Source organism: Corapipo altera, unplaced genomic scaffold (assembly GCF_003945725.1).
Source record: "Corapipo altera isolate COAL_440 unplaced genomic scaffold, ASM394572v1 271, whole genome shotgun sequence".
In the NCBI taxonomy this organism is placed as follows: Eukaryota; Metazoa; Chordata; class Aves; order Passeriformes; family Pipridae; genus Corapipo; species Corapipo altera.
The window spans coordinates 3207398-3234263 of NW_020884935.1; the positions used below are offsets into that span (position 1 = coordinate 3207398).

The 26866-nt window shown below is 49.0% G+C and overlaps 2 protein-coding genes across 6 annotated transcripts in view; one reads left to right on the forward strand and one right to left on the reverse strand.

Moving 5' to 3' along the window:
* AATF (apoptosis antagonizing transcription factor) overlaps nucleotides 1–15549 on the forward strand; it is a 47982-nt gene extending 32433 nt beyond the window's left edge. The window contains exons 11-12 of the mRNA XM_027660319.1: nucleotides 2774–2845; nucleotides 14537–15549. Of these exons, the coding sequence (XP_027516120.1) occupies nucleotides 2774–2845; nucleotides 14537–14600 (136 nt within the window). The 3' untranslated portion in view covers nucleotides 14601–15549. The remainder of the gene's footprint in view (nucleotides 1–2773; nucleotides 2846–14536) is intronic.
* Nucleotides 15550–18331: 2782 nt separating this feature from the next.
* ACACA (acetyl-CoA carboxylase alpha) overlaps nucleotides 18332–26866 on the reverse strand; it is a 114459-nt gene continuing 105924 nt past the window's right edge. For all 5 annotated transcript variants that reach the window (XM_027660318.1, XM_027660316.1, XM_027660314.1 and 2 more), the window contains 4 exons: nucleotides 25197–25351; nucleotides 24338–24508; nucleotides 21764–21900; nucleotides 18332–21412 (listed from right to left, as the gene is read on the reverse strand). In XM_027660318.1, the coding sequence (XP_027516119.1) occupies nucleotides 21286–21412; nucleotides 21764–21900; nucleotides 24338–24508; nucleotides 25197–25351 (590 nt within the window). In that variant the 3' untranslated portion in view covers nucleotides 18332–21285. The remainder of the gene's footprint in view (nucleotides 21413–21763; nucleotides 21901–24337; nucleotides 24509–25196; nucleotides 25352–26866) is intronic.

Sequence of the window (26866 nt, forward strand, 5' to 3'; positions counted from 1 at the left end):
CTCAGGGGAAGATGTGTGGAACTGCCTCAGGTAGATCTCTATTTCCCACTGACTGCCAATTGGAATTTGGTGTCCAATCTCTCTTTATTGATAAGTCACAGCTCTCTTTAGCTTCAGAGCATTTCACTCCTGGATCACTAATTAGGGTTGAACTGGGTTGTGTTGGCAGTGGAAGAACCTTCCCTGTGGAGGGGAAGGCAGGCTGGAGAGCTGAGTTTTCCCCCTTTACAGAGCAGATCTCCCAGTCTCCCTGAGTTTAGCGTGACTGCATGATTTGTGGTGGGGGAGGATGCTGAAAAGCTGCTCTGCTTCCTGAAAAATCTGCGACATTAACCATCCTTTTGTGAGTAAACTATAAATCCTGAGTTTAGATGGCATCTGATAGAAAGTCAGTGGAGTCAGTCTGGGTCAGGCCTGGCATAGCAATTTTTAAGATAGATGTCATAGGATAATTTATTGAAAGAGGGAAGAGCTACTTTGTTGGCCTGAAAAGCCCATAATTATTGACTATCAATATTCTTTTCTGTCAGCATCACACATAATTGGATATATTCATGATTCAGTCAAAACTACTGACAACATCACACAACTGAGGCAGACTCGTAAAAGCTCCAGGAATAATGGGGAAGTCTCTCCTTGTGTGAAGTGTGTGTGTTCAGCATTCCTGGGAGAGCAGCCATCTCACCAAGCCTATTGCCTCTTACATCTTAGGGGCCTTTTCTTGCTTCTTTAAATAAAAGTTGCAGGGAAGATACCAATAAAAGAAAAAAGTCTCATTGTCTGTGATTAGGATTAACATCAAGTTAAGCTTCAACATCTTTTCAGAATAGGCAAGTAGAGCCCAAATGGGTGTTTTTGATTTGTTGGTTCTTCCACTGAGAGATTTGGTGTCACCCCAGACAGATCCCTTACCCTCTGTTCTTTTTATTCTTTCTCTAAAATTGGGATAGCAATGCTTAAATTTCCTTTCATGAAGGAGTTTGAGATCCTGGAGAGCAAAGTGTTTAATACTAAGTTTGATCTGTCTCCTTTATCCTTCCCTTTTAGCAAAGCTTCAGTATTACAGCATGTTTGGGTAAAATATGCTGGTTTATTGCAGGGGCTGAGGAGCTTCAAGTGCTTTCAAAAGCAGTCAGTCTGCCACTTGACACGAGTACCTGTCCCCTTCACAGACAGGGAAATTTGGGCATTATGAGAGGAAATAAGCTCATCTAAACACTCCCCAGTCAAGCTTAAGAAACCTGGTGCCTAAAACTCTTCTGCCCCTCACTGGGACGTGCCCTTTCTTGGGACAGACCTGAAGGAGTGATGTTTGCACACCTGCTTGTCATGTCAGTGATTTCTGTTCCTGTGCTGCTGCAACGTTCTGTGAATGAAATGAAAATATTTCGTATCTGCTCGACTGGGATTTTCAAAGTCCTGATTTAAAAGGTGTGATTAGATCTGGACAAACAACTCACGTCAGAGAATTTACCTGAATTGCCACATCCCCGTGCCAGACTGTGGCAGTGTAAGCCTTGATCTGTTTGAATCCATGGCAGTGTCTCCTAAGGGAGCTGTTTCAGAGCCCAGGCTGTTGACCTGTCGTTTGTGGCAGCACCAGCCCTGCTCAGCTGTGCCTGTTCCCTGCCTCCATCATTACAGCATCGGGCCAGGGCAGTTCCTTCCATTACCACTGACAAAGACTTGATTGTGCAGAGAAGCCCTTGTGTGAGGGTGAGTGTGTGCTGTGCCTGAAGAGCCGTTCTGAAATGGGCTTGTGAGCTAAAAATCCCCTCGAGGGAATGTTCCTGCATAAGCAAACAAAAGGGAGTGCAGAGGTGACAGAGTGGAAAGGTGATTCTGGGCAAATGCTAGTGAATCCTTTTGCCTGCTATTTGTCAAGCTCTAAAAATAGCAGCAGCCTGGATGAAACATTTCAGGCTGGGGTAGGCAGGTAGTGCTCACCAGTGCCTTGGTTTGGAATCCCCTGCCCTCAGATACAGGGTTTAAAGCCACCTTTTCATTCGGAGGTTTTCAGTACCCTGTTAAATTTTATGTTGTGTCCTTGAATACAAGGCATGAAATGCACTACAGTGGGAAGGAGATCCTGTACCAGAGGGTGCAGGACAGCTTGCAGAAATATTTTGATGATGGGAATATACCCCGTCTCCTCTTTGCACGGGCCTTTTGCTGTCTTCTCCTCGCTTGTTTTTACATGCTCCATTTGTAAGTTATTCAGGGTAAGATTTTCCAGCTATGGACACGGCTGCAGAGTGGGATTTTGATATCCTTCAGGGCCCTGCATACCACAGAGCAAGGGAGAACTGGTAGCAGATGGATGCTGGAGAAGGTCTGATGCTCTGATGCTCCTGCTGCCTGCAGTGGGCTCTGGGCACAGATTCCAGAAGGTGATTAAGATGCCAGCTGAATGGAAGGCTGGAAAGGAGTGTGTGTTTCTCCGACTTCTCAGGGTTGTCTGTCTGGGAGTCTGATTAGGGACTCTCACACAATTAATGGATTCTGTCTGTCCTCTTCCTCACTGGGATAAAAAAGGATTTACTTTGCTGTTCAGTTCATTGTATCATCTGATTATTCTTGTGACATGTTGTAAGAAAGGAAGAGGGAAGGGAGGGGGAATTGCCAGCTACAACTGGTGACTCATTAGGAATCAGCCCCCAGGACAGCCAGTGCTTTGCCTTTCAGGGGCTGGAGTGGTTCTAGTCCAGCAGCAACATTTCCTTTTCATTAATAGTCACTAATGTGCTGCCTGCTTATTTCCTGCACTCCTCAGGTATCATGTGCATAGCAAGCTGGTGAGCTTCATGGCACCTATTGACCACTGCACAATGAATGATGATGCCAGGTGAGTAATAGATTAATTATGTTTCTCAAATGGCTCCATGACAGCGTGGTATTGACCTGTTCTTCAGGCTGTCGCCCCCTCCATTCCTTCTTATCACTTCACCATTTGTCACTGGCATCATAGCCTGGGTGTCTTGGTCACATCTGTCCTGGCAGCCTGGCTGAGCTTTCACTCTCTTAATTGCTGTGACTCCAAACAAAGAAGTTTTCATAAATCTCAGTACCCACATTTTGATTCCTGCTTTTAAAACTCCTCTGGTTTTTAAATCTTCCAGTTTGAAGGAATTCGTTTGGAAATAGGCAACTGAGTTACCTGGTGTCTTCAGGTATAACCAAAACTTAGAAAGAACTTGTCTTTTAACAGAAATGGCAACTTCTAGATTCTGGCTAATTTGCATTTTCTTAGATTAGTTAATAATTGGAATAATTCTGTGAAGATTCACTCAAGAACCTAACTGTTCCTTGTGTTTATGTCTATTTAAAGAGTGACGAATTTTGTTGGAAAACTATGATGACTTAATGTGCTAATTAGTAAAGAAAATATCAGTAAAGTTTTGTGCAGAGTTACTAAACAGCTCTCCTACATATCCACCCATATTTCTTCAGTATTACAGTTTTAAACTGCATCTCGAAATGCTGAGCTCTTTGTGGGAAGGAGGTGGAATAATTTTTCCAGTGAATGGATGTAGAAAGCTTGAGAAACATCTTTCCCCTGGGTTGTGGAACATGTTTGTCCTTTGTGAGGGAGAGGTGTCATTTGTCTGTTTGTGAAATGGAAACCAAATACCTGCTGTTCCTTGGCTGCTGCCTTTTGGGGGATTGCACAGACTTCTGGATGAGGAATAAGCTGGGGCTAAGATGTTTTGTGTCCATAAGACCTGTGATGTTTCATCATGTGTGTTTCTCAGAGTTTCTTTACTTTTTTTTTTTCTCTTTTTTTCAAGTGAGAAAAAAACCCACCTGCTCTGAATTTTTAATATTTGTTTAGGTCCTCTCACCACAAAAATAAAAGTGGTGCTGGGTGAAAGCCATATAAAGCCATATAAAGTGCTCAGTTCTTCCACCCCTTCCCTGGATCGTAGGAAGAGAGGTGCAGAAGTGGTTTGAGCACTGTGAGATTAGACATGCACACCTTTGTCTATTTGGCAAATAAATCAAGTGTATTTTTGTTTCTGATCTGCAGGGCCTGAGCTGGCAGCTCTCTGTGCTTCCCAGCCAGCAGGGACCTCCTTACCTGTATGGAATTAGTGTCTTTGCTGTTTTAGATAACTCCAAATTAAACATGGGGCAGGATAGATGTGCTTTCCTGGTAGAGTCAAACCATCCTGTAGGAATGATTCTGGGATGTGCTGCTTGTTCCCCACGTCTTTTTGTCTGAGTGAGGGTAATTAGCAGGTGGCAAATGTGTTACAGGAAGAACCAGTTGGTACCATTTTCATTAATAATCTGCATGCCTGCAATATTTTTCTCTCTTAGTATTATGTCCAGTTGACTGGTTATTACTTATGCTTTAGGAATTTAGAATGAGTTTGGGGTGTCAGTTATATTTGGCTGCAGTACTTATTGCACTGTCCTGCAGGCTGGGCAGGCTGCAGACCCCTGCTGAGCCCCCAAAATTAAGGCAAGCTTAGCTCCCATGGGGTGTATGAGGGAGAGGGAGGTGAAAAAAAAGGGTGAGACCGACAATACAGGAGTTACACTGTGTTTGGTGTCCCCAGAGGTGACATTGCCTCCTCCTTCACAGTCCACCGCGCTCACTTGTGTTCCAAAAGTTGCACAGAAAATGTGCTCTGTGAGCCAAAATCCTGCAGCAAGCCAGAGCAAACGTGGAGTGCATCAAACAGCTGGGACAGGGGAGTCATTCTGTGCTATGGCCTTCTTGGGCCTCAGCTCCCCTTCATGTGCCATCCTCCTCTGCCATCCTCACCCCCCTCACTCCGCGGGAGGCACCTCGAGCCCCCAGCATGGGGCTTGACCCCCAGAACTGGTGCAGCTCGTCCGTGTCAGGCTCTGTCCTCACAGTTCTGGGGGTGGTGGGGACAGTGTGGTTGACATTTGTTTTCCTGGGAGTGTGTCCTGGTGTTTGTGCCCACATTGAGCTGTTGCATCGCTGGCTCGTGTCACCGAGCGTTCGGTGGCAGCAGCAGCTGCTGCTCATTGTCTGACTGCGGGAACTTAGTCCTGACATTAAGTTTATGAGTCACTTTGGAGGCTTTCCATGCTCTCTGCTAATGGCACTGCGGGCACCGAGCCCCTGTGCCGGGTTGGATGTGTTGATGTGTCACACAGCAGGTGTGCCCGAGGGCAGCTGGATCCCGCTCTGCCGAGGCTGTGGATGGGGCAGGGATGGAGTCAGGCTGGGCAGGTTCTGTTCCTTGTTCTGCCAGTGGCTTTGTGGGTGACCTTGAGCAGGTTGCTCTGTGTTCTGATTACTCTGTGCCACAGAGAGCTGCTGGTGAGATACTATTGCCTGCTTAGCAATAGTAATTTTAGTAGTATTTAGTTTTTCAATGTACACAGGAAAGCTTTTGTTTCAGACACAAAAATAGAAGCCTGAGCTTTTCTCACTGTTGCCAAATGCCTGCTGGTTACCTGCAGCACAAAGAACATCCCTATCACAGGCATCACAGTCTTCCTTTAGCAGTTCTCTGCAGCTTTACTCCTAATGTTGAACTTAAATTTCCCCCTGCTGTAATTTAGGCCTGTTATTTCTTGTCCTGTTCCATATGGGCTTTGAGAACAAATTTGTGCTTCCTCATTGCAGCAGCCCTTGCACGTTTGGGTGGGAACCCTTATGAAAACCTGGGTGTTACTTATCAGCTTCCTCCCCAGTTTACACCATTTGTGTTTGCATCCAGACATAAAACATATTCAGAATCTGGTCAGTGCCTGAAAATCAGGCCTCAGTAGGTGTTTTGGTTCAGCTCTCCCAAAGTGAAGGTATCTGCTGCTGTCACTCATGTTTTTGAACATCAGAACCACTCTCTAGGGGTCACTTCACAGCTCTGTTTAAAATACCTTTTCACCAGCCATAAGTTGCAGCACACAACTGTACCAGACAAAGCAAGAAGAATTCAACATCTGCAGGTGAATCAAAAAGGAAAGACCAGGCCTGTACTCTTGAGAGGGAAGCAGCAATGATAACAGCTTTCTTTTGTGACAGAAGAAGGTAATTTTATTGTTTGCAAGTGCAAATTACTGGATTGAAAATGCAAGTATGTACTTCACGGAGACATGACTGTGCTCTGAGCCACTTTGGGGTTTTTTTTTCTGGTCAGGCACTTAAAAGGTGTGACCCCAAAATAAACATACATCTGAACAATGGGGTGCTCTGTGTGATAGTGGGAGGAATTCCACAGTGTCAGTGAGCTGTGTGTAAAATGGATGTAGAAACAGAGCTGGCAGAACATTCCCCTTAGTTTCTACCAGTGGCCTGATTCTCCTCTGCATTTGAGCTGTTTTACACTGCTGTGGCTGTGCAGAGAGACTGTAAAACAGTGCAGTGAACTGCTGGCTCTCCTGGAGTGGGGGATTTCCCTGTGTGCTGGTGGCTGTGGGATGCCCAGGACTTCAAAGAAATGCCTCTGAGGAGGAGCAGCCTGAGCACTGGGAAGAGAAGGGGATAAACAGTCACTCCAGGATTGTTTTACAGCCTGAGTTCGAGAAGAGGAACATGCAAGTCAAATAACTGCCTTTGTCAACATCACTGCCACTTTCTTTCTTATTCTTGCTGCTGGTTGGAATAATAGCACTGGTGGAAGCAATTAATCTTCCCCTTGCCAGTTTTCCATGCACCCTATGCATGGGCATGGCTGTTTGACCCTGTGCTCACATATATTATGGTGTAATGTGTGGGACACTGGTGGCCTCCAGCCCTCCTCTGTTTTAACCCCTCTTTGGTAGTATTTTAAAACATACATTGGAAAGTGATTTTTATGGTTATCTTGGGATACATGTTTATAGACTTTAACACATTTATTGTCCTCTTGGGCCAAGGTTTTTCTAATCGGTCCAAGGTCATTGCTATGTAAATGGCCTGACCCAAGACAAGGGACCCGAAGGCAAACCTCTGGTGGTTGTCCAGAGGAGAGGGGAGCTGCCTTGGGCAGGAATTGCTCGGGGTTAGAACAGGATTGGCTGTGATTTCTCCTGGGTTTGAGGGTGGTATCATGTGGGTGCCACTTCTTGGACTTGCCTTGAAATAGGTTTTTCCCATCACCATGACCTGGGGAGCTTCACATCCTTCAGTGGCACCCTGTGCAGCAGAGCTGGGAACAGACCAGACTCCTCTGGTTTACACCTTGGGAAATGAGGCACACAGAGGTGATAGCCTCCAAAGGCTTTTGGGTCCAGAAATCCTTGAGGCAAGAGCCGTAGGGAATGGCCAAAGGGGAGACAGAAGGTCTGGGATAGAGTTAAGGTTGAACCCAGACCTGTGCAGCCACCTTCAGCTGGCCCAGCTCCAAACAGTCTCATCTTTTAGGAGCTCAGACATCTGTGCACTTGAGAAAGCTCCTGTGCCAGGTAGGTGTATTTATGGGCGAGCTGAGGCTCAGCATTCCTGCTGGGGCCTCCAAGTCTGTTCCAAGTGAGGTGTTTTCAGTATGTGCAGGAGTGGGTCCAATGCACAGCCTTGTTGTGGCAAGGTCAGGTAAAGCCCCTGTTCCTGGGAGGAGCTGTGTGTGGATTTGGGTTTTATTCTCTGTGCCTGTCAGCTGTGATATACAGATCTTCAGATCTCTGCACTGTCCGTGTGTGTGAGGAACAGAGACTAAACAGAGACACTGTAAAACAAGGTCTAATATCAAATTACTGCGGAGTTTGATGAACATCTGAATTTCACCTCTGGAGGACGGTGACTCGCAGGAGAGACATCCTTAAAGGACACAGATGTTTGGTACGAACACCTTTATCTCCCAAGATGACTCAGGTTATTCTGACAGGTAAAACAAGATTGTGCAAATATGCAACAATGATCTAATCAGCTGGAACAACAGCAATATTTTAACTGGCGCTACCTTTTAACAGCATCATTAAGGGCTCTCATTACTCTTTTATTAGAGGCTCACTCTATTTCTTATCAGATTACAGAATGAACATAACTCATGGCACTGATTTGATCTCTTGTTAAAGAGGATTACAGCTTTGCATTAACTTGGATTGACACGGTTTATAATTTGCTGTTGATACACATGCTGGCGGTGTCACATGTTTGACCCCCTCCCCACAGCACCGCCGAGGAAAAGGACACCCATACATCATCATTAAACATGGCACCCAGTGCAGAACGGGAGGCAAAAGGAGCCTTTTCTGCAGGAAAGTCAGGCAGGACAAAGGAGACGTGTTCCCAAGCGGGGATTTGTAGCTGGGGGAAGGTGGGGAGGACGTGTCGGGTTTCATACAGGTTGGTTTGTACCTCTGCAAATGGATCTTCGTTAGGGAGGAGGAATTTGCATCCTTTATGAGCCAAATTAGAGGGAAGAAGATGGCCCTGATGGGACTGTGTCAAACCAAGCAGTGTCACCACAATGTGGGAGCTGGGGAAATTTTTTCCTGCTCTTCTGAGGCCTTTCCATACTGTGTTTGCCCCCAGTTAGAGAACCTGTCCCTGCCTTTGGGCAGCACTGCTCCTACACCTCGTGGGGTGAGCTCAGCCGGATCACCTGTTGGCCTGTGGTGGAAGTGACCTTTTTGTCCCTGGTTTGTAGGAATCCCTGGCATCTGCACCTCTGTGTCCTGGCTCCCTCCTTCCAGCTCCTGTGTCCTGCCCAGCCTTGTAGGGCTGCATTTCCCCAACACAGGTTTTTTTTTTCTTTAGCAGATGGTCACAATTTTGTGTTTGACTTTGGAGGTGCAGACTTAATGCAGCAGAACTGGGCTCAGGGCAGGACTCACTTCTCGAAATCCCGTGGCCAAGTGCAAGAAATGAATCCCCTGCCTCCACAGTCCCGTTGGCCTCAGGTCATGTGTGGCACAAGAGCATCCAGCCCACTCTTGCTCTTGCATGAGCCTGCTGGGAGGCTGAATTAACTCACAGATTATCCAGCTGCCAGAGAGGCTTGGATTAGAGCATTTCCCTTGGATCCAGCCAGGACGTTGTGTATTTTCCTGATCAGCATTCTCACTTCAGTGCAGTTGCTTTGTCACAGTGTGTCTCTGCAAGCAGAGGGGGGTACGTAGTAGGAAATCCTGGTATTAAAAGATTAATTTACTTATATGACATAAGAGTTTAATAAAAAAAAAAATTAAAAAAAAAAAAAAGGTTGGTGAGATACCAGCCTTTAACTTTACTCACTTTGTACTTTGGGTATTAAAACACCATGAGAGGGGATTAATGGAGGAATTTGGGCTCTGCGATTGTCAATCCAGCACCTTCACCACCACAGAATTCCTGAGAGGAAGCAAAGCCCTTCTTTCTGGAACAACTAAACCAGTGGCTTCTGTGCTGCACGGCACAAACCTCGGTGTTGGGGTGAGAAAAGTGATTCTGAGTTTATTCAGGCACAGCCTGGAAGAAAGGCTGTCCTGCTTTGGCTTTGTTTTGGGAAACAAAGGGAGAGAGTATGAACGTGGAGGGCAAGTCTCAGAGTGTGCAGGGCTCTGATGTTTTAGGGAATTTGGGGTGTTTGTGGCACGAGGCTGTGGGTGGGAGGGGGAATTTCCTGCCTGGGCTCTGGGGCTGCTGGAAGAACCCCCTCAGGAGAGACGTGGGCTCTCTTGGGAGGGTGCTGTGTAACCTGCTGCACACCTGAGCTGGAGGAGAGCCTGAAGCAGAAGCAAGAACATGTGTTGTTCCTATGAAACTAAACCTGCTTGGCCTCATCCAGAGGCACTGTGACTTTGGGATCACAGAATCCCATGATGGTTTGGGTTGGAAGGGACCTTAAAACTCATGTCATTCCCCCTCCTGCCGTGGGCAGGGACACCTTCCACTAGCCCAGCTCACCAGAGTTCCATCCAACCTGGCCTTGAAATTTCTGCCCTTTGTGTCTCATTTTGTTTGTTTTATTTAAAATCCCCCCAACCTTTGACTTGGCCTTCACCATCAGCTCATGGAGGTGCAGTTTAACACTCCACTTTAACCAGGGTGTCAGAAGGGCTGGTGTTTGCACAGGGGGTTGTGTATTTTCAGCTGGCAGGGTGAAGTGGTGACCCAGTGTGGATGGGCTGGAATCATCCTGTCCCAGCACTTGATTTCTGACATCCCTGTAAGGAGAGAGGTGCCTCTGGTATGGAAATTTCCTTTTTAAAGGGGAAAAAAAAAAATAACCTGTTAAAGGGCTGCGAGATGATTTGTCGTCTTTCCTTTGTGAGACAATTTGTCTTCTCCTGCATCAAATCTGTTATAAAACAGGCAAGCTGTGAAAGAGGGAAATCATCCCAGGAATATGGGGCATTAAGGGGCACAAAGAATGGTCCCCTCCTGCTCTCCTGCACAGGGCATTTCCCATGCAGCATCAGAGGCTGCTCTGCTCAAATACCCATCCAAAAACTGACTGAGAGGGCGTCTGATGTAATTCATGGGGAAATTCCAGCTGCTGGAACACATGCCAGAGGAGCAAGCTGGAGTTGCCTGCACATCCCTGTGTTTTGCTGCTTCTCCAGCCATTTGCCCACATCTTTTATGCTTTGTGCTGTAAAAGCTCCTACAAAAATGCAACTGGGACCAAAGTCAGGATGAGAGAGGGTCCGTCTCTGCTCCATCAGTGGTACCCCAAGCTCAAGGCTGGGATGAGGGGAACGTTCAGAACTGGTGGCAGGGACAGAAGGGATGAACCCCAGGTCTGGTTGTGTTTGGGAAATGGTACCTTGAGCACCAGCCCTCCATCTCTCTGCTGCCCTCCCACTCCCCATTCCCAGATCCAGCCTCTCAAAACATGCAGAGTCCCTTTGTTTAGGGCAAGAACCAGCTTTCTGAAACATTTATAAATCCTGTGCCTGCTCTCAGGAGACGAGCCAGAGGTCACATGTCACCTTCCATAATTCAAAACCGTGGGGCTAAAAGCATTAGCACAGGCTCCGGGGAAGGGAGGGGGGCCCGATCCTGACCCTCCTGGGCTGGAGGGAATTGCAGGAGACCTTTGTGAGCCCCCCTGGAGCTCCAGGATCACCGGGCCGGGGGGATGCAGCCAGAGCTGAGCACTCAGGGCTTGGGAAGGGAGTGAGTGCCATCTCGTGGGGCTGGACACAGAGCCCCGGGGCCCTCCCTGTGCCACTCCAGGGGGTCTGAGTCCTGCTTTTGGGATCCCCACGTCACCCAGCACCCCAAGGGCTTGTCCCTGCAGAGCCGGAGTGGGGAGGGCAGGCTGGAAGGGGTGGGAATACAGAGCCAAACCCCACACCCAGCTGGTTTGGGGTTTGACTGGAAATTAAGGCTGCTTTAGCCTTTCTCTAGAAATTAAAAAATAAGTGGTCTCAGCTTGTTTTATCTTCCTGGTCTCTTTCCTGTTGCCTATAGCAGCGATACCTGGGATTTGGAGGGGGGTAAAATCCACTGGGCATTTAGCACACCAAGCTCACCTGGAGTAGCCACTCCTTTTATTCCATTTTTTAAGAAAAAAAATAATTTTTAGGAAAAATCATTTTAAAAAATCATTAAGAAATAAAAAACTTCAGCTTGGTTTTATCTTCCTGGTACCTGCCCAGCTTGCTGGACACTGAGTAATCTGAATTTCACACCGCTGGACAAAACATTTCTTAGGGTACAGACAGAAAGTTTTCCAAGGAAACAATCTGCCAACTTCAGTTTTCATCAGGAGTCATGTGTTTTCCATTCTTTCGTGCTCCCTTTCTTCATGGGTGTTCATGTTCTGTCTTTTTCCAGTTTTTGTGAATTAAAAATTCATAGTTCCCAGTGGATGAGAGGGTTATGTAGTCATTTCAGTACTGCTTGTGGCATATTCTAAATTATCTTTTTTTTTGGGGGTAGAGGAAGAGAAGAAGTAAAAGGTACAAGGGAGAAGGCAGAGACATTGGTTGGAGGGTATATTTACTAGAAGAGCACTATTGCCATTTCAATTAAAAAAAAAAAAAAAGCCACCAGAAACTGAATTTTCCCCCATAATATTGTTCTTCTATTAGTTCACAGAACTGTATTTAGAAAAATGACTATAATTACACAGAGTGGTACAATACTGGCTTCTCCCACGTGCAGGTACACACTTGGTTTCCCTTTGTACATTTGGTGGGCAAAGCACCTTCCTGGGGATCTGTTTAGAATTTTTGTGATGTATATGTTGAAGATTCATACAGATTTATGAAATGTGCTGTTGCAATTAATATTCACTCTGTGTGTGTGTGTTTCCTTGGTCTCTGTTGCAAGGATTTTGCCTGTAAAATGTGTGTAGCAGCAATACCTGGGGTTTGGAGTGGAGGGAAAAGCCCACTGGGCATTTAGCACACCAGGCTCACCACCTGGAGTAGCTACTGCTTTTATTTCATGTTTTAAAACAATATTGTTGACCTGAAAAGCCCAGTTTTCATGGTGGGGAGGTGACACAGTGCCTGTGCTGTCCCCTGGCTCTGGAGCCAGCTCAGAAGAAATGCATAAATAATTAAGCCAAGGTACTTACACACACATGTTTTATGGCAAATGGCTCCGTGGTCCGTGATCATTTTTTTCCAGAAACAGGTTTTATGATAATACAGTAAAAATATTAAATTAGAAAATGCCTCACTAAGGGTGATAAAACCTTACTACAGTGGAAATAGGTAATTATCCCCTCTACAGCCTAAATGACAGTTTAAAAGAAATAAAAATGTTAGTGCTCATTACTTGCTTTTGTAGGTTGCAATAAAGGGTAAGTTAAATTTTAATTCAGGGAAGACCCCTGTATCGACCTGCTTCTTCCACACTCCCCACCTGAGGTGTTGAGTACTCTTAATTACCTGCACAGGTTATTCCTCAGCACATGCTGCCTCCAGACCCTCTTTGTGCTAAAGTCACCTTTCCTCCAGCTGCAGGTGACACACTTGCAGTGGGGTTGTTACAACTCAGTGGCTCAAGTCTGATGTTTCATATCTGTGGGTGGAGGAGAGAAATTTTATATTTTTTTAACCAAAAATCCAAGTTCATTATGCATAGCCTTAAGGGGGCTGAAAGTATTAAAATCTGCACTTACCCTGGTGAATTGAAACAGAGACAAGGTTAAACCTGGAGGATTGATGAGTTTTACTCTCTGCATGGTTAAATCCTGCTGAGGGGAGAGGCTGTAAAAGAAAGGGAGCTTGGATGATGAGAAGAGAGGGGAAGAAAAAAAGGTTGGGTTGTTTTATTATTTTATTTTTTCAGGGTGAAATGCTTGTTCTGTTTTGGGGGTGGTTTGGGGGTTACCTGATCTCCCTCCTCCTCCTGTCACTCTGCTGGGGTGTCTGTCCATGGTGTGTTATCCAAACAGCTCCACTTGGATTTCTGCTTCCTCAGAGGTTGCTGTGCCCGGGAGGAGGAGGCTGTGGGGTGCAGGGGAGCCCCCTGTGCCCCCCAAAACCTGGAGTGTCCACGTCACAACCTGTCTGTGCTGGCAAACACTCCTCTGCCAGCAGAGACAAATCCTCACCTGACATCTCCCTGGGCCCTGCTTGCCTGAAAAATGGCTGTTTGTTTAAAATCTGTGGGATTGGAGCTAATTCAGCATCCATCCCTGAGCTCCTGTACCCACAGGACAGTGTCAAACCCACCAAAATGAGGACAGAAACCTGAGGAATTCTCCTCCTTGGGTTCTTTACAGCCAAGGCAGGCTGTAAAGGAACAGCACTCTGGGGTTTCACCTGCAAACACAGCAGCTCTCACTGTCTTTGGTGGTTTCTTTGGGGTCCCACAGCGTGCACACATTGTGTTTGAGCTTCCTCACATTGCTGGGGATGTAAGAAATGAGTGAACGTGTAAGGGAGAGGGGCCTGGAGACCTGGAGAGGGGAACCTGTTCTGGAGCAAATCCCCTTTGGGTTTTCCCAAATGCCTTTAGGGTGGTTTGAGGCAATGGGATCACTTGGTTCTCACTCATAACCCTGGGGTTGTTACTGTTCTTGGAAGGGAAAATCCCACCCCCCCCATGTAATCAACACTCTGTGTGTGCAGCCCCTGACAAAAGGCTGCTGCTTCAGAAAATGCATTTATACAAAATAAGGCAGAAATACCTCTCCCCCAGCTCAGGTTACCCTGGTTCTAAAATTAAAGATAACATCAGCCCCACTTTTTTTTTTCTTTTTTTTAAAGGGAAATTTGCTCCTGTTATCAGAATTGCTGCACGTGGGATATTAATTGGAATCTTGTTGCTGGGTCATTTTCATTGTTTTTCAAGTGCTGTCCAAGAAAATGTATGAAAACTAAATTACAGTCCCACGTAGGCTGTGATTGAATCCTCCTTACGGCTCCGTGGCCTCGTACATCCTATTAAAATATTCAATCTTGTTTTCTTACTTGAAGAGCCTGTCTGGAAAGGGCAAACTTATAGAAGCCCTCATTCTCTGGAGATACGAGATCCAGCCACGCTGAGATATTTACATATTTCTGTGCTGCCTGGGATTGGTCTCGCACGAGTTTCCCCCCCCACTCTATTTATTAATAAAGATTGTTGAATGCGTTTTTAATTACACGAGGCCTTTTCATTTGGAGTGGCCGCCTCTTTTTCCCGTTTTGACCTTGAAAAGTAACTTTTCCCTCTCCCACCTTCCTTTTTTTTTTTTTTCCCCAGGACGGAGCTTTATCGTTCCCTGTTTGGAAAAATCACGAACGGTGAAGAGCTGGAGCAGAATTAGGATCAGGCCCCGGCTCTCGACGTCCCCTTGGCTCCCTGAGGCTGCCCAGGAGCAGGGCAAGGTCTCCCCAGCCTCTGGTCTGTCCCTAAAGTCCTGCCTGAAGGAACATCAAGCCTAAATCAGAGGGATGAGTGGGGACACTGAGCCTGGCTGAACATCCCCCCTTTCCAGCTTCAGTGCTTCCTCCCACACACAACCCGTTTTTAACTGTTCCCTTTAAATTCCTGACCTTGATTTTTGCAATCTGGGCACAATGCTGGGGGGAAGGGACACAATCCAGCCCAGCAGGGACCACCAGCCCCCCCATGTGGGTCCCCCCACAGTTGTGTTAAACCCTCAGAGGTTTTGATTTGGGGGTTGGGGGAGGATTTAAATGCCCTGTTCTGGTCGTTGGCTGCGTATCGGGAACGAGGGACTTTATTTTTCACCAAGAGGATTTAAATTTAAATGTCATTTACATAATTAACATGGCCTTAAAACAGAGCAAGGGTGCTCTCCTGTGCTGGGAGCTCCCAGTTCACATTCCAGCTGTTGAATGAGCACAGGGACATTTGCTGACCAACCACGGGGTATGTTGGGATATTGCTGCTGTAGGAACTCCTGGTGAATTTTCCAGCCCTGAATTGATCCTGAACACTCAGTCCTTTCAGCTGGTCATGACTCTGAGCCTTTGTGTCTTCACCATGGCCGTGACACCCTGCTGAAGGGTGTCAGCACAATGTGAAACTCGGCAGAGATGACTCACCTGAGGGGTTTGTGGGGTTTTATCCCCAAAGGTCAGAAGCAGGATATCAGATCCTGGGAGGAGAATTTGGGATTCTGCTGTGATCAGTCCCAAACTGAGGTTATCTCCTGTGAGTAACACGTGTATAGCAGGCATGGCTTGTCCCACAGAGCTGCCCTGTCCCTGGGTAGTGTTCTGGGTGATGTAATTAAAATGGTTTGTAAACTGGTTGTCCTGGTGTGATCCGTGCAGGAACAGCCCCGCTGGCTTGGGGGTTCCACTCTGGTGTCCCCTTTCACAGAGATGGGGTGAAGCAGCCAACTGCCCCATTCCTGACCTTGAAAAAGCCAAGGGATTTGGGGGCTTTTCCCTGCATAAGTTACAGTTTTTACCAGTTTTGCAATGGGTGACTGAATTTTACTTTTTTATTATTTTTTCTTATTAAGCTTGAGTAAAAATACATCAGTTTTTAAGGCTGTAACAGGTTAGATAGCAGGGAGGGGAAGCCCCCTCTGTGCCCTGTGCTGCCCCTGAGGGTGAGGCCCAGGGTGGAGCAGTAGGTGATCTTGCATCTCCTTGCAGTGATTCCCCTTTTTCCCTCACCTCCTGCTGTGCTGCTCCCCCAATCGTGCCTCTGCTTGGATGTGTTGCTCCACAGTTTTATCCCTCTTTTCCCTTAGCAGACTCTCTGTAGCCAAATTTTTGCACTTCACTGTGTCCCCAGAGCTGTCTGCAGCTGATATTAATTAATCCTTTTTGCACCTCATCATTACAGATTTAGTCTCCCTTTAGTCACCTGCTCCCAATAAACGTCTTCCCAACACCTCAGTGAGATGTGGAGCACAGAGTCCACCACAGCAAGGGAGACCAGCTCAGCTGCAGCTTGTGTGAAATCCTGGGTTAAAAACAGGACAAAAAAAGTTTCTCCTTTCCCAGTTCCTCCCTGGTGCCAGGCTCGGCTCCCCCCCTGCCCTGTGGAAACATGTCTGGTTTTCCTGGGCTCCAGAAAGCAAGTGCCAAGGTGAGTATTGACTTTGGGTGTCTCATGGATGAATAAATCTCTCTGCTCTCTCACAGCAGAGCAGAGCTGCAGCTCCCAGGGAAGTGCATCCATCTCCCCATCCCTCCCAGCTCCAGTCCAGGTGGGAACACACGAAATGTCACCGCTGGCTCCTCGCCGGGATTCGGGATCCCACTGCTGACCTCACATACAGCAGAGCCCCACAGTGAGGCCCATCACAGGCAAAGCACTGCCCAGGGTGTGGGGAGAAGGGCCAAAGGGTCCTGGGCACAGGGAAGGGCTGATTTTCCAGTCCCCTGTACTGGGGGAGCAGCCCCGTGTTCACTGGGGAGCTCAGCGTGGGCTGTCACTGGGCTGCTCCAGCACAGAGGGGCCTCCCCAGCTGTGGGGTCTCTGGGTGTGACCGTCTCCCATGGGAAATCCTGGCAATGTGACATTCTTCCCCTCCATCCACTCCCTCTCAATTCCAGCTCCCAACAACAGGCAGGATCCCGTGTGACCCCCATGCCATCCCAGCACCTCCGACCCCATGACCTGTCCCTGCACTGACCTGAGCAGCAGCAGAGCCCTGTGCTCCTCAACATGATTAAAATCTCAGGCTTTAATAACCACAACTCTGAGAGGCATCGAGGGGAGGAAACTGGCTGTTTCCAGCGTCAGTGGGATGGCATCGGGCTGCTCATGCTGTCAGTGCCCAAATTAAGGGGGTTTAGCAGGAAGCCCCCTGTCCCTGCCCTGCTCAGGGTTTGTTTATCTGGGCTCTTTGTGGCTGCAGCTGTGCCACCCCCTTCCCGTTTGACTCCTGTGTCCTCTACAGCTGTAGCACCAGGGCACTCTGTGGGTTTTTTTTCTATTTTCATTCTGGCTGTAATGTTAAAAGGGTAATATGAACCACTTTAAATGTGATAACTTCTCGTCGGTATTGTTTGAGGAGATAAGAGCCCAAGCCCCACTAAGCACGCTTTTGAATTCACTTATCAGTGTTTAAGCAGCCTGTTCCCCCTGTCCCCCCACCAGCACCTGGGTCGTGGCGACACGGGGAGAACCTGGGCTGGTGGATGAGGCCCCATTCCAGCTCTGACCTTGCTGCTGAGGGCAGCCCTTGATTCCTGGCAGGAAAACGGGCCCGTGCCTGGATTTGAATATGCTGCAGGAAAAAGTGCAGCCTTGTGTAATCCCTGAGGAACCACCCATCAGAGCCAGGGACCTGCCTGTGGCCAGCGGTGGCTCCTCCCAGGGCCTGGGGACAGCAGGACGGTCTCTCCAGGGGGTGCATGGACACAGGAGGAGGGTGGACTCTGCATTACCAGTATCCCCAGTCTGGCTGAGCTCCCCCAGTTCCTGGAAGCTCCCAAGTGTCCGACACAGCCCAGTCAGAGCTCTCGGAGCTGTTCATACAGACACGGACAACCAGGATGATTTCCACCAGGTTTTCCTAATGCTGCCAATTAACAGCAAGTAAGATATCTGCCCCCCCCCAACAAAAAAAAGAATATTAATTCTTTATTAATTCATGATACAGCTGCTAATTAGTACCTCCAAGAACGGGCACCACACCTCAGCCAAACACGGCGCAAACTCGGAGGCGTTTTGGGGCCCGGGGTGTGCGGAGGGAGGGACAGAGGGTTGTGTTAATCCTCTCCCCCCAACCCCGCCACGGCGAAGAATTTCAACTTTCAGACAAACAACTTCATTTACAAGTGTGTCTCTAATTAGCTGCAGAATTAGTAAAGCAGAGTTTTCCCCCCATAGATCGGCCAAAGCCCCGGGGGAGGCTCTGGAATGGAGAGAATCGCATTTCCAATTATTTTGTTGAATTGCTAATTTAGTTATTGTGCCTGGCGTAATTGTGATGGGTATTGGGTGTGCAATTCAATTTGTTTTAAATATTTGTGGGAAGGCTGATCAGTAATGGAGCTGACCTATTTCATGGCCCAAATTGAGAGAAGAGACTAAAACAAAAAACAGCTACAAAGCCCCAGTTTGTCTCAGTTTTTATTTTGATGTCTCTCATCCCTCTTAAGACTGTTGATGCAACAAAAGGTTTACATTAAAAGATGATGGCACTTTGATCTTGGGCTTTGGAGAGCTTACAGCTCTGGTACGTCTTTCCTTGGCATTTTAATATGTAGATATTTTAGGCTAAAGAGTTTTAAATGTGATTCTGGAGTTCAGCAGGGTCTGTCCCCTCACCACCCCCTATTTAACTATAAGGATTCTGTTTTGAGAAATGCATGAAAAACGAACTGCTGGAGTTGTGTTCACTCATGTGGGCAAATTTGACATCTCACCTTTTAGTGTGGGGACCTCCCAAAAGGTGTTTGTTGAGCAGGTTCCCAGTGGACACCCTTCAGCCAAGGGTCCTGTGGGTCTTTTCCCGTGGGCTCCTGCTGAGCAGGTGCCAGATTGCCTGAGGTTGGAAAAGATCTTTAAGATCCTCAAGTCTAACTGTTCCTGGGAGAGGGTCCCTTTAGTTCTCCCACCACCTCAGCAGCAGCTGCCAGGGCTCAGTTCTTCCCTGTTTGTCCCAGTCACTGTGATGTTAAAGGTGACAGTAGATCATGGAGCAGGAACAGGACCTGCCCAAGGGCTCAGGTGAAGGGCACAGCCAAGACCCCCAAGGTGCTTCTGCTCCATCCTCCCACCAGACCTTGAGGGGTTCCACATAAACCCTCCCTCCCCATAAACATTTCCCCTGTTTTTGCCCCAAGGAAAGCAGAGCTCCCCTGGGGTGCCCAGGACAGGGGGTGACAGATTCCACTCCTGGCAACAGAGCTGTAATTCATTCTTTTTTATTAAAAGAAATTGAGGTAAGTGAAATACTTCAGCACCAGCGAGAACCGTATGGACCAAGGGGGGGTCTCCCCACCCGGTGACCGACCCACACACCTGGGGACAGCACAGGTGACCTGGGGACAGCACAGGTGATGGTGCTCTGGCAGGTCCAGACCCCCCCAGGACACCCAGGGCTGGTGACAGACCCTGATGTCAGCCCAGCACTGGTGTTACCCAACAGCTGGTTTTTTGGAGCTGCTTTACCCCCAAATTTAGTGGAGCCTGAGCCAGTGCTGGAACACTGAAACAGGGGGGGATGCTCTGCACAGGCCTTGGCGGAGCAGCTCCAAAGGGATCGGGGCAGTGGGCACTGGGACACTTCCCCTGACACCTGCAGGTGTCCTGGATAAGGGGACTGACTGGTGACACCACCAGTAGGAATTCCTGGTGACAGGGAGGAGCCCCATGAGTCACCCTCTGAGTGGTCCTGCCTGGCTGAGACATTCTCTGTCCGTGTGTCCTGCTGCAGCCCAGCTTGGCATAAGCAAAAGCATCTTTGGGGCTTGTTCAGGGGGCTCTAGTGGAAAATAAAAGTCTTTTAAATCAAATTAGGGTTCTTAACTATTAAGAAAAAGCGAGTCCTTCAGGTGGGTGAGCTCCGCTGGCCACGGGCAGGGGAGCTGTGACCCCCCTGTGGCACCTCCAGTCACTGGCCCCAAAGGCAGAAGGGCTGCATTGCACTTCAGAAGGAAACAAGGAGAGGTGAGAGGCACTGGCAGCATCATTGATTAATTCTCTCATAAAAACAGCCCTTCTGATTCCTGCTGTACTAGAGGAGGGACTGTAAAATCTGAAATTCTTCCCAGACCATCACTGGCGTGAGCTCGGTCCTACCCAGACCGAGTTCTGTAACAGGCAACTTTTCTTACAGTCAGGAGGCCCGTGGACATAAAAAAAGTGTAGCAAGAAGCTGGGAGGCCTTGGCTGGGTCAGCCTGGGGGGCCCTGGGCTGCTGCCACCCCAGCACTGCAGTTACCTGCCTCCCAGACACTTATTCCTGACCACTGGACTGAGATTACCCAACCCAACCCTTTTTACATTTCCACCTTCCCAGGTGAGTGACAGTCCCTTCCCCTCCCCAGCCTGCACCAGGACCAGCCCAGCACAGGCAGCTCCGTTCCAGCTCCGGAGCAGAGGGGGGAGATGAAGAAAAGCTCCTTGGATCCTTCTGCAGTTGTAACCCCACTGGGATATTTGGCTCTGTCCTTTCTCCCCTCTCACCCCAGCTGGCTGGATCAGCCTCCTGCTACTGATAGGAGAGGGATGAGCACTTACAGCCAGTGTCCCCACAGTGGGGCTGCCACATTGTTATCCATCAAAACAACTGGGGAAGGGAAAGCAAAAACACTGAGCAGCTGCACTTTGGTCTCTTCCCTCCTCCCAGAAGGGCCCCTCACGCAGTTCACTGACCTGTTCTAAAGGAACTGGGCACAAAGGCAAAGCGAGCGGGGGGTCAGCGCCCAAAATCCTGCCCCGCCACCTTCGCAGCCCTGGGAAGCCCAGGAGCCTCCTGGGGGCACAGGGACAGCCCTGGCCACAGCGGCTAAAGGCTGGTTTTCTGCTACTGAAGAAACAAGACAGATGTGTGACACACAAATCACCCCTGACAGGGCCGAGGGGCTGCCAGGGGGGGCTCCCACCCGACCCCGAGGCAGAGCCCGCCCGGGTGACAGGGGTGACATTGGCACTTGTCAGCGCGGAGCTGGGGTGGGAGGGGAAGGCAGGCAGGGGCACGGGGGGGCCACCCGACAGCCCCTGCTCTGCCGTGCCAAGGCCTCACGGTACCGGAGCACCTTCATCGCCCGGCGGAGCCGACGGCGCCCGGACGCCGCTCCAGTCGTTCAATAAATAAGGTACAGCAGCACAGCCGCGACTCAGTTCCGCAGGCGCTTGTGTTTATACATTTCCCTCATGTCCCTGGCCAGGGGACACGCTTCCCCTGGTCAGCCTGGTCTGAAAAGAGAAAGCTGTCCCTGTTGGCAGCGTTTCCCTGAGCCTCCCCGTGGCGGCACAGCGGGCGCAGCCGAGACACAAAGGGCAGTTGGGAGCTCCTCGTCTTCTCCTCGGCGGCGCCGGGCAGGGGGAGCGCGGGGGAATCGATGCTCTTACGTTGAGGAGGGAGAGTCCATTGTGGAGAGGATCCGCACGACCTCGGCTCGCTGGGTGGGTGATATATGCTGGGTCATGTGCACTATGGAATCCATGGCAACCTCCGGATTGGCCTGGACCAGGCTGGGGAGAGGAGAGAGGTGAGTGACGGCAGCCCCGGCACCTCCAGAGCATCCAACGGCTCCGGCCGGCTGGGGGGGCTGAAATATGGGGTTGTGGGAGACTGGACACAGCAGTGGGTGAGCTGTGAGAGCCGAGCTCTGCTCCCTTCAGCCTCTTCCCTTGCTGGTGGCAGACGGGCTCAGACACACACGGGGACTGGAATCCCGAGAGGCCAGAGCGTGTGGACCCCGGGACATGGGAGGGCAGGAGCTCCAGAGTGAGCCCCGACCCCACCAGCAGCACTTGCCAAGGGCACCCACATTCCCCCTCCCAGGTGATTTCTAACATCCCAGTTCCCAGGGCAGCCCTCACCTCCGGATCTGCTTGAGGACATAATCCCTCGAGATGTATTTGATGTTCTCCTCCACGACCGAGCGAACGCCCTCCTCCTCCGTCAGCTGCTTCTCCAGCCACTCCACCAGGTCCTTGTTGCTGTCCCACAGATATGCCTGCCAAAATCCCACAGGGTCAGCCTGTTCCCAGCCCTGGCCACCCCTGCCCACACAGCAATCCCCAAATGTAGCAGCTGGGGGTGACACATCTGGTTGGGGCTTCCACAAACACAACTAACAATTAGCAAAAATCCAAACTTTTTTTTGCCTCTCCTGCCATAAATGTCACAGAAAGGAGGTGGTTCCTTGGCCAGTGCTGCAGCCGAACGAGCTGCATCACTCCCCTGGGATGGATGTCCCAGATAAATCCCAGCTTCCCTCGTGATCAGCTGCCCAAATTCAGGTGGAACACAGCTGACCCTGAGATGCAGCTGATCTGGGGCTTCTCCCAGTGCTAAACCATCATGGGACCCACGAGTCCCCACCACCTCCAGACTGACCCAGTGTTGGTGTCCCCCAGCAATCACAGGATCCCTGATCCAGCCCCGGGGCCAAACAGCCCCTCAAGCAGGTGTGAGCACAGCAGAGCAGGTCAGGGTGTCTGAAACCCTCAGCAACAACCCCCTCTTTGCCTTTTGCAAGATCATTTCACCTGATATTTGCTAGATAGTTGACTACGCAATAATTCAGGAGTGTGTGAGCCCCTAATAGCCTTCTCGCTCCTCTCCTCTCCTCTCATTTTCTTTACAAATCATTTAAGAATCGTTTTGTTAATGGTTTCCGGAAAAGCAAGTACTGCCATTAGCACTCATTCATATTTATGTCATTTTATTTGGGTAATTAAACACAAAGCTCCTCATTTAAAGGTGCACTATCCTTCTCTGTTATCACTAACCAAGTCAAAGTCAGAATGACAATGAGCTGGGTGCCGTGATGCCGTGGTGGCACCTTCCTGGCACCCCCTGGAGCCCCCTAGGATCCCCCTGGCACCCACTGCTGTGCCAGTGGGCCACAGAATCATGGAATCACAGAATCATTAAGGTTGGAAAAGCCTCTAAGATCATCGAGTCCAACTGTTCCCACAGCACTGCCAAGGCCACCACTGACCCCTGTCTCCAGGTGCCTCATCCACATGGCTTTTAAATCCCTCCCGGGGTGGGGACTCCACCACTTCCCTGGGCAGCCCCTTCCAATGCCTGACCACCCTTCCAGTAAAGAAATTTTCCCTGATGTCCAATCTAAACCTCCCCTGGCACAGCCTGAGACCATTCTCTCTCCTCCTGTCCCTTGTTCCCTGTCAGGGAGTTGCAAAGCCAGAAGGTCCCCCCTGAGCCTCCTTTTCTCCAGGATGAGCCCCCCCAGCTCCCTCAGCCTCATCCGAGCACCTCCTCACTGTCCATCCTTCATTTATGTGTTTAATTAATTATTTCCCAAGTCCAGGAAATTGTCTCCCTCTTCCCTGGGACTCTCAGGATCAGCTCCTTCCTGCTGAGGGTGTTGTTACACCCACAGGTGAGAGCCATGAGGAGCCATGGAATGGTTTGGTTTGGAAGGGGCCTTACAGCCCAACCAGTCCCACCCCCTGCCATGGACAGGGACATCTCCCACTATTCCAGGTTGCTCCCACCTGGCCTTGGACACTTCCAGGGATGGGGCAGCCACAGCTTCTCTGGGCAACCTGTGCCAGGGCCTCCCCACCCTGACAGGGAGGAATTTCTTCCTGCCCCAGGTGCAGGGCCCAGCCCAGCCCCGAACATGCTTCAGTAAAAACCAGGATTATTTTATTTTCTTGAACGCTGTGATTGTCTCAAGCCAGTGATGTCACTCCTGGATTTTGCTTATTTCATTGTTTTTCCTTATTATTATTTTAAACTCGTCGGGTTTCGCTCCCTGGCTCTGCCCCTGCCATGCAGCAACATTCCCTGCATACAAAGGAAGATTCCAGGGAAGGGGGGAAAAAACCCCCCAGCCCAGGAAGCTGCGATACAGTCGCAGACCTGCGTAAAGCTCCATTTACCCAAGAATCCCAAAGCTTTTAGTTTAGGAGAATATTTAATACTCTTATTAATCATTTTTAATCCGTTTGCTTTTAATTAAGAAACAGCATGATGCTTCCCTATCAACATATGCCAGGGAGCAGATTAATTGTGGCTTAAGATAACTCTCCTTGATTGGTGTAATGTATTAGCTAACGAGCTGCCCGCTTTTGGAGACGCTCAGACACTACCTTGGAAAGGCTGCTGCCCTCCAGAGAACATTCCCCCCCCTTCTCTGGAACCCCTGAGTGTTTGGGACTTTAAAAAGGGAATGAAATAAAAATAGAATAAAAAATAAAACTAAAAAAAATAAAATAATTTAAAACAATAAAATTAAAACGATAAAATAAAACAAACCAAAATAAAACAGAATATAATAGAATAAAATAAAATAAAATAAAATAAAACAAAGTAAAATAAAATAAAATATAAAATATAAAATATAAAATATAAAATATAAAATATAAAATATAAAATATAAAATATATAAAATATAAAATATAAAATAAAATAAATACCTTCACTGTCCCTTCAACCTCCACAAACCAGCGCCTCAGCATGGCCAGGATCTGCCCGTCTGTCAGCTCAGGGTTGGCATCGTGGATCTTCTGCTTCACCACATCCTCCAGGAGCAGCCGCCTCAGCCTCCAGTAGAAGAAGGTACGGGAGGTTTTCCAGTCCAGAACATCCTGCCCGAGACACAAGTGGAGAAAGGGAAATGAGTGAGGGGCAGTATCTACATGGAGAAGTAAATACACCTTATTCCCAAAGGCAAGAACAGGCTTGGACTCATCCTGTACGTGGTTATACCCCTGGCACAAGAGAAATATGGAGATTCCCATGTCTGAGCTTTGAGGACTTTCACCCTGTCACACCATTTGGTCACCAGACTACACAGAATCATTGAATCCCAGAAAGTTTTGGGTTGGAAAGCTCCTTAAAGGTCCTTAAAGCTCATCTCCTTCCAGCCCCCTGCCTGGGGGGGCTCCCACTAGACCAAGTTGCTCCAATCCCCATCCAACCTGGCCTTGAACACCTCCAGCCCCCTCTGCCTCCCACAAACCTCCTTCCTTCTGCAAAAAGAGCTTCCCCAATGAGCAGCACGGCCTTGTCTGGGACACTCACACCCAAGGGGGAGAGACTAGAAAAATCTCACTGGCCACAGCCAAGCTGCTGGTGAACCCCGGGACTGTGGGGTCTCACAGGGACACGGAGCAGGTTCAGGTGCTGGGACACCCCGTGTCCTGGGGCCAGCAAACCATGGAGAGGGTGGCAACAGTCCTGGGGCAGAGGGTTGTCTGTGGTACCGCTGGAGACTGTCCCTTCCCATGTGCCAAACCTTCCAAGCACATCCCCAGGGAGGCTCTGGATACTCACAGTGATGGCCCCTTTCTCCTGCATCCGCCCGGGCGTGTCGTGCAGGTCAGCGAACTGCACGGCCACCTGCTGGTACATGGGCAGCAGGAACTCCTCCCGCTCCTTCAGCTTGGCCTCCAGCTCCTTCCTGTCAGCTGGGCTCAGCTCGGGGGTACCTGCAACCACAGCCACACCTCAGACACCTGGGGAAGCCCGGGGGGGGCAGGGATGCAGCTCCAGGCAGTCCAGGACAGAGCCCAGACCACCAATTCCCAGCAGTGCCCAGCAGAGTCCGAGTCAAATCTCGGTGTTCCAGCCCAGATTTCCTGCCACGGATATTCAGGCAAGAGCTTTGAGGGTGTTTTCACCATGGAAACTCTATTGCATTTAAATGCCAACAATCTGAGCCATCAATTAAGTGACATTTACGGGACTTACTCCTAAAAAAGAATAATGTCCCAACACGCAGTTCATTTAGCAAGGAACACGGATGGTGTAAAACCACCCCCACATTTCAAGTTCTCCTTTAGGCTGGTTCCTGCTGGAGCCCACTCCAGGGGCTCTGGCATCACAGCAGGAAGCCAGAGCAATCCCAGCCCAACAAGAACAGATTAAACCACTGGGCAGAAGCTTTACAACCCCCCCCCCCCAAGAGGGAACACCTTCACACAGCACAAAACCCAACGGCAGAACTCGCTGTCACCGCACCCAAACGGGCTCACAGAAGGTGATCAGGCAAATTCACGCAAGGAAAGTCCATCACAGGCTTCTAAGCATGAAGATCAGATATTAACCTGTTCTAAGCAAGCCTCTAAACCACACCTGGAAGCTGAGACAGCATTCTGGGGGAAGCAACCCACTGAATCTGCACGATGCTCCTGCTCTTTCCGTGCACATCCACGGCTCATCCCAACGGACACGATGACCCAGGGCTGCTGCTCCAGAGGGATGAGACCCCCAGTGGCCTGAGTCTCTTGCTCACACACACACACACACACACACACATATATATATATTTTTCCAACCCACAGGCCATCCAGACAACGACCCTTTCCAGGGAAGGAATGTTTTTACGTGCCTACCAATATAAATGTTACCTAACCTTTCGAATGCGAGTAAGAAGGTTTTAATTAAGAGAAGCTCCCCTTATAACCTTCAGAATAAAAAATTATCTATATTTATCCACGTTAAACTGCCAGGCTCCCTGCTTTTAATGGCAATACATGCACTTAAGGCAGCACCGCTCGTGAATTCCGGCCTCTGCCACCCAGAGTCCACCCAGCCAGGCCCAGTAATGATTTAGGTGAGATTAACAAATATGTCAATGTCTATTTTCTGCTTAATTTAAAAGCAGCGTCTATAAAGATTTTTGACTTCTGAACCCTGTTCTCCTGGAAGAAAGAAGGTAACAATGAGGAGGGGGGATAAAGAGTGATTATCCCATCATCGATCGTTTGTCAGGAGCATTTCTTATTCACTGGACTATTGTAAAAAGCTAAGCTCTCGATCAATCCCGTAAGCCCCCTGTACAATTAAATATCTGGGAATGGTTTTCTTTCTTTCCTAGTCAGATCTTGAGGCCTCAGGGTTTTTCAGAAAGCTGGGGCTTTATTTATTTATTTCTCAGGGAGGGAAAAAAAAAAAAGAAGTCTCCTTCCACAAATCTTACCCTGGCAAGGAGAGGGGAGTTA